The 16,227-nt window shown below is 40.9% G+C and overlaps 1 protein-coding gene across 5 annotated transcripts in view; it reads left to right on the top strand.

Moving 5' to 3' along the window:
• col11a1a (collagen, type XI, alpha 1a) overlaps positions 1-16,227 on the top strand; it is a 67,142-nt gene that overhangs the window by 22,629 nt on the left and 28,286 nt on the right. For all 5 annotated transcript variants that reach the window (XM_053859978.1, XM_053859980.1, XM_053859981.1 and 2 more), the window contains 28 exons: positions 125-190; positions 280-321; positions 405-467; positions 1,165-1,239; positions 1,317-1,400; positions 1,887-1,943; positions 2,959-3,012; positions 3,120-3,173; positions 3,576-3,629; positions 3,701-3,754; positions 4,768-4,821; positions 5,192-5,236; positions 5,323-5,376; positions 5,455-5,499; positions 6,016-6,069; positions 6,803-6,847; positions 7,565-7,618; positions 8,366-8,410; positions 9,245-9,298; positions 9,390-9,434; positions 10,590-10,643; positions 10,717-10,824; positions 11,460-11,513; positions 12,587-12,640; positions 13,321-13,365; positions 13,462-13,515; positions 13,648-13,692; positions 15,862-15,915. In XM_053859978.1, coding sequence (XP_053715953.1) covers positions 125-190; positions 280-321; positions 405-467; positions 1,165-1,239; positions 1,317-1,400; positions 1,887-1,943; positions 2,959-3,012; positions 3,120-3,173; positions 3,576-3,629; positions 3,701-3,754; positions 4,768-4,821; positions 5,192-5,236; positions 5,323-5,376; positions 5,455-5,499; positions 6,016-6,069; positions 6,803-6,847; positions 7,565-7,618; positions 8,366-8,410; positions 9,245-9,298; positions 9,390-9,434; positions 10,590-10,643; positions 10,717-10,824; positions 11,460-11,513; positions 12,587-12,640; positions 13,321-13,365; positions 13,462-13,515; positions 13,648-13,692; positions 15,862-15,915 — 1,566 coding nt within the window. The remainder of the gene's footprint in view (positions 1-124; positions 191-279; positions 322-404; positions 468-1,164; positions 1,240-1,316; positions 1,401-1,886; positions 1,944-2,958; positions 3,013-3,119; positions 3,174-3,575; positions 3,630-3,700; positions 3,755-4,767; positions 4,822-5,191; positions 5,237-5,322; positions 5,377-5,454; positions 5,500-6,015; positions 6,070-6,802; positions 6,848-7,564; positions 7,619-8,365; positions 8,411-9,244; positions 9,299-9,389; positions 9,435-10,589; positions 10,644-10,716; positions 10,825-11,459; positions 11,514-12,586; positions 12,641-13,320; positions 13,366-13,461; positions 13,516-13,647; positions 13,693-15,861; positions 15,916-16,227) is intronic.

The following is a 16,227-nucleotide window of genomic DNA, read 5'->3' as shown; positions in this document are numbered from 1 at the left end:
TGACTTTGCGATTAACATTTTCCTCTCTAGAACGTAAGCTCTTTATCCTCACAACACAAATGGCCACGGACGTCATCGGTGCTCAAGTCATTAGATGTGTTTTTGTGCTGGTTTTTGAACACAGGTTGCTGGAGCTGCTGGAGCACTCGGTCAGAAGGGTGAAAAGGGCGAACCGGCCGTGATCGAACCTGTAAGAGCGACGAAACCGTTTCCACATTAGCGATGCTGTTGATCTGCACCATTTCTTTGACATGATATTTGATGTATGTTGTGTTCAAGGGAATGCTGATAGAAGGACCACCCGGACCCCCTGGCCCCGCTGTGAGTGTCAAGTCAACTAAGTTTGGCCCCTGATTTGAATGATTTATGGCTGGATTTGCACTAACTGGGCTTCATCTCTGCAGGGTCTTCCTGGACCTTCTGGACTTCAGGGGCCTCCAGGCACTGCTGGAGATCCTGGTGAAAGAGTGAGTTGAATTTCTTGTCTCTAAACAAGTACATCACATTCATCATCCATTCCCAAACAAACATAGTAATTTTAGTCTGAGTTTGTCACCACCAGCTTTCAGTCGTACCAATATTGAAACTTCACTTTGTTTAAAAAAAAAAAAAAAGAGTATGTGTGATAGGCTCAGACATTTTGTGGGGCCAAGGATCAGCTGTGCTCTCAATTTATTAAATAAATATTTTACTACAACTGCATCGCAACGTATGATGCTACTATGCAGCCAATCTCTCACACACATGTTTTTAAATCCTTCATGATTGGTGTTTTGTTTTATAACTAATTTCCAGTGCCTTCCTCAACTTCAGTAGTGAAAACACACTGACACGCACGTCTGTGTCCATGGACAGGGATGTTTGTTTTGGACTGAAGACAGTGGCATGGCTTACAGATGGACAGGGGCCGTCTGTGTGTGCTGGTGGAGGAGGAGCACATGTTAATGAAACTGACTAGCAACACTCCTCCTGCTCTCACTGCTCCTTTAAAATTCTATATATAGCAACGTGTGTGCGCTGGCATTGGGTCAAGGTGTTATAATTAAAGATTGTAGTTTTGTTTAGCGTCGATGATTATTTTAGATCTACTTGCTTGCAATTTTATTATCTTTTTAATGTGAAAATTCAATCTGAAATTGACCTGCATCACCTGTGCACTTCAAGGGTCCCCCAGGTCGTCCCGGACTTCCTGGTGCTGATGGTGTACCAGGCCCACCAGGTACCATGCTGATGCTGCCAGTAAGTACAGGCCAACTTGACTCACAAGTGACACAACGTGTTACCAACTTCAACAACTCTTTCCCTGTGTTCAACAGTTCCGCTTCGGGGGTGATGGTGAGAAGGGTCCGGTGGTGTCCGCCCAAGAAGCCCAAGCTCAGGCAATCCTCTCCCAGGCCAGAGTGAGTGGACCAGAACATTAGACACTGACAGGAGAAAAGAAAATAAAGCTGCTAGACAAACCCCGACCCCCACCCTGCCAGCTTCACGCCACAGGGGATGGAGGAGACAGTATTTTGGTGAGGAGGGGAGGGAGCTGCACCAGGTTCCGTTGGCCTTGCAGGACTAAAAGGAGACATGCCGAGCAGGCTGAGGAGCAACAACATAAAAAAGGACACTTTGAACAGATGGACGGAGACTGAGGGTTTTAAAAATACTCTTGGGACTCATGACTTGCGGGTGGCGAACAGGTGTAGGGAACTTTTTCACCCTGCATATTAATGTTCTTACTTATCACTAAAAAAAGGAAATATGTTGCTTAATGTTGTTTTATCCTCAAACAAACAAGGGGGAAAGGAATGTTTGTTGCGATAACATGTACTTAACTCACTTAATAATCCATAGATTTACACTCAATTTGAGTAGTGACCGTTTCTTTATCCTTGCAGCTTGCCATGAGGGGGCCACCGGGGCCAATGGGATTGACCGGAAGATCAGGACCTGTGGTGGGTATTTTTGATCCTGTTCTCAGTTCCAGTTGACCGACATTAAGTATTATGATATCAAATAAAATAAAATAAAATAAATAATGGCATCATACTGTACCTGAAGTTGTAACACAGGGGTTGGACAAAATAATGGAAACACCTTAAAGCTTTTTTATCTTTAAGGTGTTTCCATTATTTTGTGCAGCCCCTGTATGTGATAATTTCAAAGTATGAGTGTTTAAAGTGAGTGAAGATTTTTGCCGTTTGACTCTTATCAAGTCAGTAGTATTGCAGTGTCTCAAATAGAACGTGGTTTGAAGAACTTATCCACATAATCCGTAACCCAGAAGTTTGGGGTTCCAAGTGTTTGCGGATTAGATCGGAAAAGCCGTTTAACGTGAGATTTATTGAATAATGTTGCTTTTAGACACGTTCAAGTCAATTCTGAAATGCTGTGTCAGCACCTGCTGTCTGTTGGATGTACAGGTTGTCTGTGCGACGTCAGTGCTGCCAGCTGCCAGAACAGATTTCAGTCTGCTGTGGGTCCACACCCCCGCCCCTCCACACCCCACCTCCTCTTCTGTTACTTCTGGGCCTGTTGATACACGATCCACCATTTATCCGGGGAAAATGTCACTAAGAATTAGCCTCTCTTCAGTTCTCCTGCTTAAGGCCAAACACAATTAGCTTGAACAGAGGACATGGACTTAATATTTTATTTTCTGCCCCAATTGTTTCGCCACTTTTGGGCGTATGCATGTGTTATTACCAAATCCAAAGCTTGGATCGCAGTGTATGCAGCCTTCATAATAAAGTATTGCGACGTATGAAAGTGCTTTAGCTGGTTTTAAAAGAGACATAAACATGTGGTGTGGCTGAGCGATCAGGAATGTGAGGAACTTACAGAAAACTTAGGTATGCGTGAATAGCATGCGTGTCCAAGGCTCGACATCGCCATCTGCTGCTTACCTTTGCGATCTGCCTCAGGTGGAGAAAGGGCCCCTTGTCGTTCACGCTCTCTCTCTCTCTGCAGGGTCTTCCTGGTGCCTCCGGACTGAAAGGTGACAGCGGCGACCACGGTCCTCAGGTGAGATCCACTCAGTGATAAAGGAACTATCCCCCTTGTCAAAACCTAAATCCCTCAGTCGTGGGTCCAGGGGTCACTGCTGAAAGGGTCCTCTTGTCTCTCCGCAGGGTCCACGTGGCGTTCAGGGACCTGCAGGACAGCCTGGAAAAGCTGGCAAGAGGGTGAGTGAACTCACTGACCTGGGATATCCTCTCTGATTTGCTGCTTGTTGTTTTGTGTGTTTGTGCCCACTGCTTGAATTGCTTAGCAGCTTACTTTCAGTCCCACAAATATTTGCTTGATATGTACTTAAAAGCCTGCTCTGCTTTCAATGGACGGCGGGTTAATCTGTCTGAAAATGCCAAGGGAGGAAAAATGACGATCGATGTGGCACACTTCATGTGATGAAGTCAGGAGGGTGACCGAGATAGTTGCTAAAAGGTTTCACACTGAGTGTCGGCGGAGCACAGTTGGATTCCCCGATGAAACACAGTCAATTCCCTTCACCTTATACACACTAAATAAATCATATCAATGATCACATCATACAAGTAAATGTCCTTTTCTCATGTGTTGGTTTTCAGGGTCGTGCTGGAGCCGATGGCGCCAGAGGGATGCCTGGCGAGCCCGGAACCAAGGTGCATCATCGCACAAGTCACTGAAGAGTAGTGTCTTTATCTTTAGTAACATGAGGTCTGATTTTGATCAGGGTGACCGAGGCTTTGATGGACTTCCTGGACTGCCTGGTGAAAAAGGACACAGGGTGAGTATGAAGAGGATGAAAAGAAAAGAATGAACTGGAGTGTCTTTGCGCTTCACTTTTATGAACTGTCTGAGCAGAGCATGAGAACAACTCTCTTAAACTAAAGTGAAAATTGAGATTTTAGTTTCTGTTCACTGTCTCACATACAACTTCAAAATGTTTACAGCAGTTATCAATTCACAATACTCTTTGACTAAAATTGAGATTGGATTTAAAAATAATAATAATAATAATAATAAATCAATGAAAAATCTGCAGAGCAACAGTGTAATACTTCAGTTACTCCAAGTCTTGACCCTGATGTGTTTTTCAACAAACACTTGCTCTCACTCAGTAAATCCCAAAGCAGGCGCTGTCATTTTTGATTTAATAAATCGTTGGAAAGTGATTTCTGACAAGTTATAATTAGCTGCAATGTCAACAATCAGCCTACAACAGCAGATTTGCAAAAGCCAGATAATAATAAGTGTGTTTGAAAAAACATTTTTCTTTTCTGAAGTCCGGGAAAGTGGCCCATAATCCCAAAATTGTGTTGTGGTTTGGAATAATCTCACTACAAGTGTAAAGTCTGTATTTTATTCTGCTGCTGGTTCTGTTAGTTTGGGTTTGTGACATGCTTCCTGCCACTTCGACAGTTATTTGCTAGGCTTCTAGCTACAAGATGATCACAATCAAGAACTTGAAGAACTGCTAAGCACAAATAAGCACAAACTGTTGTGTAAATTCCGCCATAACATGCTTTTTTCTAGCATCTTTTAGTGAAAGCTACTAAGTACCAACCCATTCAATGAGATTCACTGCAGTACTTGCTTTTTGTCTTGTAAATGTCATATTGTGTGTCTGGAATTTAATGCATTCACTGTGGTGTCTTCTTATGCATTACATGTTTTAGCACTTGCATCAAATTATTCCGGCATTTTTTCATACTTTTATCCGAAAATGATTTTCTTTTCTTCATTCATATTGACAAGCTCATCTCTTCATGCTTCATATATTCTTCATGTCTTGTCCAGGGGGAGCCAGGTCCGATGGGACCCGTGGGTGCTCCAGGAGAGGACGGTCAGAGAGTGAGTCATTCATTTTCAAACGTATTTCTAACAACCAGGGACAACTAGGTGAAGCAGCGCTCAGTCGGCTCAGCTGCAGCCCTCCAGCTTGCCCAAAGGCCGTGGCAGCAAGGTGGGAGCTATGAAGAAGTGGGGAGGAGGGTTTGTACTTAACCTTTAACCCTGGTCAAATAAACCAGTCCCAACTCTCCCAGTTTGAAGAACGCCGCAGCCATTAATGTTGATTTAAAGCCAGATGAAAGAGATTCATTTTGTGTTTTGCCAGCCGATATCAATTTCCATACATTGTTTTTCTATGTAATGAGGTTTGGTTTGTTGCTGCTGTTAGAGTTTGAATTGATATTGATTCAGGGATTTTGTCTTCCCGCAGGGGGAGGATGGAGAGATCGGGCCCCGAGGACTGGCTGGCGAGAGTGTAAGGCCTCAAATGTTCCTCAGCACCTGACACAGACTCAGGCGTTTAATAGGGGTAGACCTTCATTTCTGCTTCATTCTTAACAGGGGCCGAGAGGTTTGCTCGGACCTCGGGGTCCCCCAGGACCTCCAGGATCTCCAGTATGTTCAATGATCTCTAGAATCTTTCATATAACAGACATGTTTAACTCATGATTCTTATCCATTCGTCCATCGCAGGGTGTGGCAGGAGTGGATGGTCCTCCCGGTCCTAAAGGAAACATGGTACGAAAAAGCTCTTTCTTGTGCAAAATTGAGAGCTCTCTTCTCCTCAGGCAAAATATTTTTCAAAGACCAGAGTGTGAGAGGAGTCCTCCCGAATTGTGTTTGACAGTTGATAAAGCTTCCTGGTGCTGTGTATGGGCTTTTAAAATTCTTCTAGAATTCACAGGTCAAAGCTGGTGTCAGAGCCTTATATACAAACATATATATAGAGTCCCTGACAGGAACAGTCAGTCAGTCCGCTGTTTTGCTGATCCACCCAAATCTCAACACGCTTGTCAGAACAATAAAATCTTTACAAGCGGCGTGATCATATCTGCCTGCTGAGTCAGCGCATTCGAATTGTCACATCCTCAATATTAATGCCGTGATCAATACAACTGCACGACGTTTCCGCTGTCGACAAATACAAAGCCTTCGTAGTTGCTTTGCAAATCATCGCAGTAAAGACTTGTATTTAACTGAGTATACATATTTGCACGATTCCGAAATGTTTGACCATTTTTATTTCCATTTAAGGGACCACAAGGAGAACCAGGCCCACCTGGTCAGCAGGGAATCCCTGGAACACAGGTGAGTGGAACCTCTCTCTCTGTCCTCCCTTCAGTAGAGCACAAGCCATTAGATCGGAAATCTGTTTCGACAACTCCACCTCGCTCTCTGGCACCAGATTCAAAGTTCAGCCACGACTTCAGAGTCATCACATAGACAGTTGAACATCTGCGGAAGCAAATCGCCCAAAACAACTGTCAATACAGAAGATCATTAGGACTGATGTCCTAATTTGCCTCGACATACCTCCCCTCTCTGCACGTGCCCCCCCACCCCCCCACCCCACCTCGCTTCCTGGGCACGGAAAACCTAAACACACACTTCCCCTTTTTTTCCCCAAATATTTTAGCCGGGTTTATCTTTGGGAGGAGGGGAGGGGGTCGAGGTTGATCCATTTGAAAGCACCTTATTCATGTTGGTGGAATTCCTGCGGAGCTGCCACACCTGTTGGAACAAGCTTCAAGTGCCTCAAATTACCCGACAGCGCACACGCACTTATAGCCACATTCATATAAACACGCTCACTCGCTGAATTAAGGAGAGAAATGTACACACCCTCATGCATTTGCTGCAGTAACTATACAGTAACAGTCACATTTCAGTGCTAAAACATGAGTGTCTTGCTCTCACGTTCATATTTTTACAATTAATTTGAATTTATTTATTAAATTATTACAAACTATTCATGGTTAGTTTCGGTGTTTGGATAGGTCGTGTTTGCTTGTCATTTTTAATATGTCGTTTCTCCCTTCAGGGTCTTCCTGGTCCCCAAGGTCCGATAGGACCACCTGGTGAAAAGGTATGTGAATCATATTTGTCTATTTTAAAACAATAATAAAATAAAATAAGCACAACCTAAAGTGAGATGTCATAGCAGTCATAGTTAACAGCATTCTTAAAGCTCGTTGTTTCGCAGAGCATGTCAATACTACACAATATGGACCAATAACACTTGTGTTGTGATCATGAGAAGTTTTTGTTTACTCATTTATTACTCTAAATAAACAACTTATTTATGTGTCTTATTTGTAGCATAGCATATATCATATCATAATGATAAAGTTTTGTTATGACTGACTAGATTTTACCCTGGAATTGTCAAATTAAGGTCACTGTAAACAACACAATAACTACATAGTATTAACTGTAAATGAGCAAGTTATTTGGTTATGAACATTTATTTGTTCCCCAAAATGTCACATTCAAAGAAAGAATTTTCATGTAAAAGATAAATCAACACATCACAAAAAAGTATCCAGAATGTCATTACGGGCGGAAAAAAAACTGTGGAATTCAATAATACACCAAATAAAACTCAATAGCCTTATGAGAGATAGACTTAAAAGTAAATGAATAAATAAAATGTACTGTATATATGGATATGCATTGTGTTGTATTTTTGATTTTTTTGTACATTTTCGTCATGTAAGATGAAACACCAACAACGGTGTGATTGACTCATGGGTACCAGTTCTGTGATAGAGGTTCATTTGCTTGTTTTCACCTTTTTTTCCAGGGACCTCAAGGCAGATCTGGCTTGCCTGGGTTACCTGGAGCTGATGGACCCCCGGTACGTTCAGTGATCACGCTCTGTCACAGCACACACAGACCTTCATTGGGCTCTTTCTGATTGAAAAAAAAAATGCTTAAAATGTATCTTACAACAAAAAGATGTATAAATATATGTCTCTAATTTATTTTGACAAAGAAAAATTATGTGTTTTAGATGTGTAAATCCAGTCAACACAATTGTCGGATAAATGAATAAATTTGGTATAAATGTTGGAATAAGAATATAGCGCTGTCATTGTGTGCAACACAGTCTTCATTCATAAAAATCAAGATTTATTTGGCCGGAATGAAATCATCAGTGAAGTGTTGTGATTCCACTGGTGACTCAGGTCATCCGTCCTCTCAGCTCTCGCCCTCAGAGCTCTTTGAGCTCCCCCTGCCCCAGGGCTTGTGAGACGCCAGATTTGCAGGCCTCTGCCTCCAGCTCACACCTCAGCTTCAGCCTGCGAGGTCTTTGCAAATCAGTGTTTCCACATGTATGATAACCTGTTGCGTCTCATTCGTCAAACCCTCCATTTGCACCTAACAAGTGGTGCTCTGAAGAGCACGCATCAATCTTCAAGGTCCCATGAAGTGTGGACTGAAAATACATTACCCTCTAGTCAGTGTTTAGCGTCCATCATGCCAGGAATGTTAACTCTGAGGCGATAGTTTCTTCAAGCCCTAATTTCCTCCCTTCATCTGCCTGCACTGACTTTCACTGGAAATGCTTGACATGTTGATGTTTTTCTTGTTTGCTTCGCAGGGTCATCCTGGCAAAGAGGGGCCACCTGGAGAGAAGGGATCTCAAGTACGTGGATTTGCTGAGATTTAGTTTTCTAATACTTTTCAACAACTCATATACTGATCCTGATCACAGAAAACTGTGTTTATTTGAAGAAAACTTTCGAATTTGTCAGGCTGTTGTTGCACTCAGTCATCCGTACTTCACCAGTATATCAGTTTCACAGAGACAAACTGGTTGTAATTCAGAAAAAGACACCATCAATGTGTAGAAAGGAAGCTGACACCTTGATACGAAGATGAACTTCTCATGAGATGTGATAAAAAAACAACTAACCCGATGACCTGAATGTCACATTCACGAACTAACACAGCCAATAAAAAGGCTCCAGATCGCAGCAATTGTTCGTGACTGTCATGTCAAATGATGCCTAATCATTTGTTGGTGCGCTGAGGATGACACGGCGCAATAAATATGACAGAATGCTGTTACTCTTGAAGAGTGATGTGTCAGTGTCACTCCTGTCAAATGAAATCCATGCACTACGTAGTCACCTGTAGAGATGTCAGGAATGGAATGGACATCACAGTGGTGTTCCAGGGTGAAATGAGTTATCCTCCCTCTTTGTTTTTGTTTTTTGTTTTTGCTGCAGTTGTCATTGGATCATCTTTAATCACATAAATAAATAAATAAATGTTATGAAATAAATAATCAGGTATTTAAAATATTCTGTATTTTATTTTAATGTAATGAACATGTCATATGTGTTTTTGTGGTTGTTGATGAGTGAATTGGGACCTAAAACCTTGAACACTTCTGAATTGTTATTATGTTCAATCATAATTTTGCATCTTCAAATAACCCTTACAACTCTTTCCTTTTTTTTCTCTCTCTCTCCAGGGTCCTGTGGGTCCGCAGGGTCCCATCGGTTATCCTGGCCCTCGTGGTGTCAAGGTATGTGCTTCATTTACATCAGAAATATTGATAAATAAATCCGGATTGAACGTATGCCATTTGTCTTGCTCATGCACTTCCTGTCCTCTAGGGTGCTGATGGAGTTCGTGGACTGAAGGGCTCCAAGGGAGAGAAGGTACGAGCTTCAGTTCTGTTATGTCTGTGTTTATTGACTGAAGATTATTATTATTATTATTATTTTGACTAAATATTGATTGGTTTAATAATATTAGATACAGAATATTGCTGTAAATTGATGAACTTTGAAGCAGCCATGCTAGCATTACTCATCATAAGCATCCAGTGGAACTAGTGCGATTTGGCAAAGTAGTTTTGTCTAAATGATCATAAACTCAATATTTTTACACATTTTTAAATTTATTTTCTTGTATCACATGTCAGATTACATTTGTATATGTCATCAGAAAATGATCGTTTTTTTAAATGATAATTTGAGCCTCCCACTGAACTAAGTTCAAAACAAAATCGACTCTCGACTGTCAACTATCAAGTGGGATATATACATATTTTGTGAGCATGATGAACACAAAAAATCTTGAATTTAAGTTAAACTTGTCTGTTCAATACGGTGCGTGTCCTGTATATTGCGTTTATATTATATCTAATTACCCAGCCTAATGAACTCTGACCACTGGGCTTTGTTTTTTTCCATCAATAGCTCCATATTGGTTTTTGCTAAATAATTTATCGCGGAATATTTAGAAATAAAACCTTGAGGAGAACAGGGACATGAATAAAGGATGTATCTTACATCCAGTGTGTGTGTGTGTGTGTGTGTGTGTCTGGCCTTGCGATGAGAGTTGCAGGCACCAGCCAGGCTCACTGCTGAATTATGCATCAAACAGGAAGAAAACATTGAAAGGTGACAGACTATGAAGAAGAAGTGTCACTTTCTTTACACTCTTCAAAGCTTTCGTCTGAACCGCAGCATTAAGGAGCCTTCAGTTTAAGTATAGACGCGGAAGAGTAACTCCAAGTTTAGTTGATTTGAAATTCAAGAAAAAAAAGAGAGTTGTTCTGGTGCATTTGGCCAAAAAAAATCCCAGCCAAAGAGAGAATATACCCATTAAGCTTTCTAGATGCAGCAGTGAAACATGCAATTTTATAGTTCAACCAGCAGATGGCAGCAACCTCTGCCCGTGTTCCACTGTAGTTCGCACGGAGCAATGACTGCAGAACTGTCAGAAAGAAAGGAATTAAAAATATTCATCAGGAGTCTACTACTGCTACATCCTAAGTCGTTTCTGATTGACTTCATGTTTGTTTGCAGGGGGAGGACGGTTTCCCAGGTTTCAAGGGGGACATGGGAATTAAAGGAGACCGGGTAAGAATTCAAGGTTTTTTTTTAAGTAGGTCTTCCATTGTCTCTCCTTAAAAAGTTCCTGCCTTTGTTGTAGGGTGAGGTCGGCACGCTGGGCCCTCGTGGAGAGGACGGTCCTGAGGGTCCGAAAGGTCGGGCAGGACCCAATGGAGAGTCAGGTCCTGCTGGTCCCGCTGGAGAGAAGGTGATGAATCCATACCCATCTTCGATTTTTGTGCACATGTCAACAAGATGACATCTTAAATAGATATCCCTGAGTAGGAATGGTCATATGCTTAATATTGTGCTTCATTTAAGTCTTCCAAAGTACTACATTTTAGTCTAAGACTAAAGTGACAATTTGGTGCTTATTTCATCCAAAGCTTTTTAGCCCAACAATGTCAATATTTATTACTTCACCTGTCTCATCTTGTTTCATCACATTCTTCCAGTTTCTGTTCATAAAAAGGCGGGTGATATTACTTATCCAGATATGGCCACTGGATTAATTCCATGAAAACAACCTATTATTTATGAAGGTTATGTCATTATTAAATTATGTTTTACATTAGACAGGGGGCCTACAATGTTGACATGTGTCGACCCCCGATGGATGAAGGAGTAGATCCAGAAGATTAACCAAAGAATGAGAATGAAACAACTTCAAGGACTTGATAAAAGATCATGATATTTTTTTTTTATTCAGCCACTGGCCTAATACAGTGATATTAAAAATACACTCGCAGTTGAATGGATATTAATATAAATATTTTATTGAATATGATGAAAAAAATTAAACTTACGATTGCATGACATGTGCCAATTGACAATGTGCTTCAGGGTAAACTTGGAGTCCCAGGATTGCCCGGCTACCCAGGAAGACAAGGACCAAAGGTAAGCTGATACCTGAAATGGACTGTCACGTTGCGTGTTTGGTGGATGTGTTGTGTAACATGGAGCAGTCTTTGTTCGGAGGAAATAACTTCATCACAAAAACAGCCGTGTCAGAGTTGAGATGTTTTGGATGAAAATTATGAGGAAAAAATGGGTTTGAGCGAAGGCGTTTAAAGGAGGGAAGATGAGAAGGGAAAGGAAGGCAAGATAGAAAGCAGGCTTAGCCACTGTTCCTCTGAGTTTACAGCATCGACAAGATCTTCATTATCTTTAGCATGAATGTAGGTGCTTACGCTTAATGGAGCATTTCAAACGTGCCCACCGATCGAGGCGGCTATAAAGTAAATTGCATGTTGGAACATTGTTGCTGATCATATACTTCTTTGTTTAAATGCATACTGTGGTGGCGCACAACACTCAGGGTAAGATACCGCTCTTCATGTTGTGTTTGAAGTTCGCTTTGTCTGTTTTCTACAACCAGGAGTTGATGTGATCATCTCCTATCAGCTGTCTGCTTGTTGGCGGACAAAAAAGTGATAGCAGTTTATGAGAATGAGGTCGGCACGCTACTGCCACCTGCTGTCCGATTGAGCTCATAGCTATCGGTGGAGGTGTGCGTCTTCTGAGTGCTTTTCTAGTGCTGTTGTTTTGCAGCTGAATGAAAATGTCTTGAGATTTAAATATTTTTATCTCTCATTTTTATTACTTTTTTTCCTTCATGTTTTAATTTTCACATACTTTTGATCAATTCCATACCTCTAGGACATGTGGGATCCTGGTGGACTCTAGCCTCACTCAAAAGTTCAGCTACACAGCTCAAGTTTTTATTATATGAGGGAAAAAATCTCGACTGAGGAAGAGACACTGTGCTGCTATAACATGGCAGTGACGTCTCCAAATAATGTCTCCAGAGGCTCCTGCTGTTTATTATGTGAAACGGGATACAGACGACATCCCAAAAATAAGATGGATAAATAAAGAATGAGTCTTCATTGTCATGCAAGCTCTGTAGTCTCAGCCGCTCTCATGTTTGTCTCATTTCCCTGCATCATCTCTCCCTCTGTTCCTGACAGGGCTCGAGTGGTTTCCCTGGATTCCCAGGAGCCAACGGAGAAAAAGGAGCCAGGGTAAATAAGAAAACAGCAAACAACAAATGCATGCAATTGTTTTCTTGGTTTTGTGTAATCATGACAGCATTATTTGGCGGCACAAAAAGCAAATTGATTCGGTTTTTTTTGCATTTAATATGACAAACAAAACATGAAAAGTGAGTGAATGAAAAAGGCCTTGAAAATTTTATTCACTTTTGTTGGTATTCTTGTGCACAGTAGTAGTGTCACAATAATATGTAGGTAAGTAGATCACGTTTCATGTTATTTTAAAATTAATAAAAATAACATGAACCAAAAAAATATGTCAACGCCTGCTGTCATTTGAATATTGCTCATATCTCTCCGAAAATTTGAACAAAAAAAGACTAATCTTGCACCATTGGAATGTTTTTAGACACATCATTGTGCTCCTTTTAACCTGCTTTACTGTGCCACATGAAGGTTATAGTTCAATGACCTTTATTGTTCATTTTTTCAGCCTCCTCCTCCTAAACTGTCTCGATCATCCTCCCTAGCCAGATCGATCCTCTTCATTGGACAATGTCACAATTCCCTAGATGAATATTGAGGATTTTGAAATTGAGATGTTGAGATGCAGAAATACAAGCAGATCGATTACAGTTGTGTGTGTTTTCTGTCGTGCTGCTCTGGTGTATGACATCTTTGAAGTCATCATAAGCTGTGTCCTCCACTAGGGTGTTGCAGGCAAAGCTGGACCAAGAGGTCAAAGAGGTCCCACGGTGAGCCCTCGACTTCTCCATCAGACCACAATAAACAAAGGCCAATTGTGTGCGATCAGTGTTTTACCTAAACTCCGATCTAATTCTTGTCTTTAGGGTCCTCGCGGCGCTCGAGGAGCAAGGGGTCCAACAGGAAAACCAGGTCCAAAGGTATGGAATCTCAGTACCTCACAGCTCCAGAGTCTCCTTTATTTCAAACTTTAAACCTGATCACGGTTATAAAGTGATGTAGCGGAACTAGAAGTGACATTATCCAATAGTAACTATGGCTGTATTTTGCAGGGAACATCTGGAAACGATGGTCCACCAGGCCCACCAGGAGAGAGAGTAAGTCATTTTCTTATGGTAAAAACTGCGAGATTTTATTGGTCATTTAAACTGCAGTCACTTAGTTTTTGAAAATGATACGATTATGTCTTTGCTCACTTAGCTATGACGGCAAAAACATTGATCAGCAACTTAGATTTAACTTTTCACAAAAATCTGCTTGAAAATATTTAATTAAACTTGAAACCTATGTAGCGAAAAAAAGCGTTGACCTTGTGTGTCACTTCCTGTCACACTGTTTTACTTCACTGTTTTTGCTAATTCATTGTTTGCTGATGATGGTGCACAACTCTCTTCTCCATCTGCCTCACTTTCCGCCGCTCTCAGCTTATCATTTCACGTCATGAATATTTATCCGGGCTATTTTTGGAGGAGAGTTTTAATGAACACTGAAATTGTAAACACAAATGTGGTGCCCAACGATACATTCAAACACCCATGCATATAGAGATCTGTGATTTTCATGGTGTACAAAGGCAGGTTTTGCATTGCGGATATGATGGAATAAGCAATAGATTTTTATTTTTACAAAGGCTTTCTCTTCAAAGTTTTGAATAGTAATGCAAGTTTCTCCACCACATTGAATACTGTAGCGTGGATCACTTTATTAATTATATTTTTTTATTATTTAAGTATTGACTAAGAGTTAAATAACTCCTTCCGCAGCAGCATGAAGTCATCTCTCAAACTAGTAAACTGAGATTAAATGGATTCAGTCTCATTCTTTCTACAGATCTATGCTGACGCGGTAATTCGTCTGTCAGTCTCAGCAGTGCTGCTAATGATAAGCTATGCTCCTCTTGCTGCGCACTCACAGCAAAGAAGCCGGTCAAATGTGTATCTTCCCGTTGTTTTTGAGCCTGAACCCTCAGAACCAGACAGAATGAAGGGTTGTTCCTTGTTCCCGCGACGGCAAAGATTGTCTGTACACCAGAGCGAACATAGCAACATGACCTCTCACTTCAAAAACACTCGTGGTAGACCACCAAAGTTTGTCTCGTTCTTTAAAAGTAGGGTGAAAACTAAATGCCGAACAAAATGAATGTGCTCCAAAATGTGAAGGAGAGAAAGAACTATTGTTGTTATGAAGCAAGTTGAGACAAATAATGTTCAAGATTTGTTTGGAAACTATAAAACTTATTAAAAATCATGTGCAAAACATTGTGATAAGATCAAAACAGTTATTGAAAGTAAATAAATACATAAATCATGACATTTTTGCCATCTTGCCCACTCCTTTCTGGAGACGTTTTAAACAAATTGATTTTATGCAATTTGTTTCTTCAAATACATGCCAAAATAGTGTGTCAGTAGAGTGTCAGTAGCCACATTTTTTAACAAATCGAAAGGGATTTTCTACAGGACTTTCAACCAAGCACAATTGCGTGTTGGCTGAAGTTCGTTTGGTGGTGTGCCTCAGGATTTTTTTCAATCGCTTAAAAAAAGGCTTTAGAAATATAGTCTTTTGATAATAAATGCAACAGCAGCATTTCAGAGAGTCTTCTAATTTCCCTTTTGGGTTCCCTTGCCAAGTCAGGCTCCTCCCCCGAACCTTGTGCGTCCTCCGTGCTCACATACAGTAGATGTTCAACCAACATGTTCCCCATCGCTCCCTCGCCACGTGTCCAAGCCTCTTATCAAACTGATCTGTCTGACTGCCTGACTTCATCTCCAAACTTTTGTACATGACAGAACACATATCCTGATTCCAAATTATGGTCCAGAAACTCTCGTCACTCTGTAACACAAAAAACATCTATAGATAGATATACAGATATATATATATATAGATATAGGAATATCTATATATATTTTTAATTCCATTCTTGCCTCTCTTTGTAGTTTGGGAGAACTCGCTTTTCATTTGCTTGTCTCAGTGATTGATTGTTGTTCTTTCTATCTTTCTGCCCTCAACTGAGGTTTCACATCAGGTAGCACAATCTTGGAGGATACTGTATGAACTTTTGACTGTTTTGAATGAATGTATTTGAGCCTTTAAGTTTTTTTTAAGTAAAAATATACTTGTATTCACCAAAAAAAGTAAAAAAAATTATGTGTGGGAAAGGGATCAAAATTTAGGATTATTGTTATTTCGGAGCTCATAAACAAGTTCAACCGAAGGACTGGAGTTCAAGCAGAAAAGGCTGATGCTTTGTTTCTCCACTCCAGGGACCTCAAGGCCCCCAGGGTGCAGTTGGTTTCCCAGGACCCAAAGGACCACCTGTAAGTACCTGCCTCACTTCACGTCTCCGGAGCATGCGGATAAATCCCATAGCCTTTGGAACTAGTACGACTATTCATTTCCACTTATTGATTTATGTCAGATTCGTATTTGGCCCTGAGCCCTCAGTAGTAAAGATGTTTTGCAGCTGCAAAAAAAAAAAGTTTGAATTTATCCAGTTTAATGATTATTTGCTCACAGTTTTATGCGTGTTGAGCAGTAAAATAAATGCTGCAGTGGCTGTAAGCACTCGGAGCAGTTAATATCTGATTTTCCTCGGCGATACACTTAGGGGCCTGTATTAAAGATATGAG

Source organism: Synchiropus splendidus, chromosome 3 (assembly GCF_027744825.2).
Source record: "Synchiropus splendidus isolate RoL2022-P1 chromosome 3, RoL_Sspl_1.0, whole genome shotgun sequence".
Classification (NCBI taxonomy): Eukaryota; Metazoa; Chordata; class Actinopteri; order Syngnathiformes; family Callionymidae; genus Synchiropus; species Synchiropus splendidus.
The sequence above is the reverse complement of the archived record's forward strand: the minus strand, read 5'-3'. Positions and strand labels throughout refer to the sequence as shown.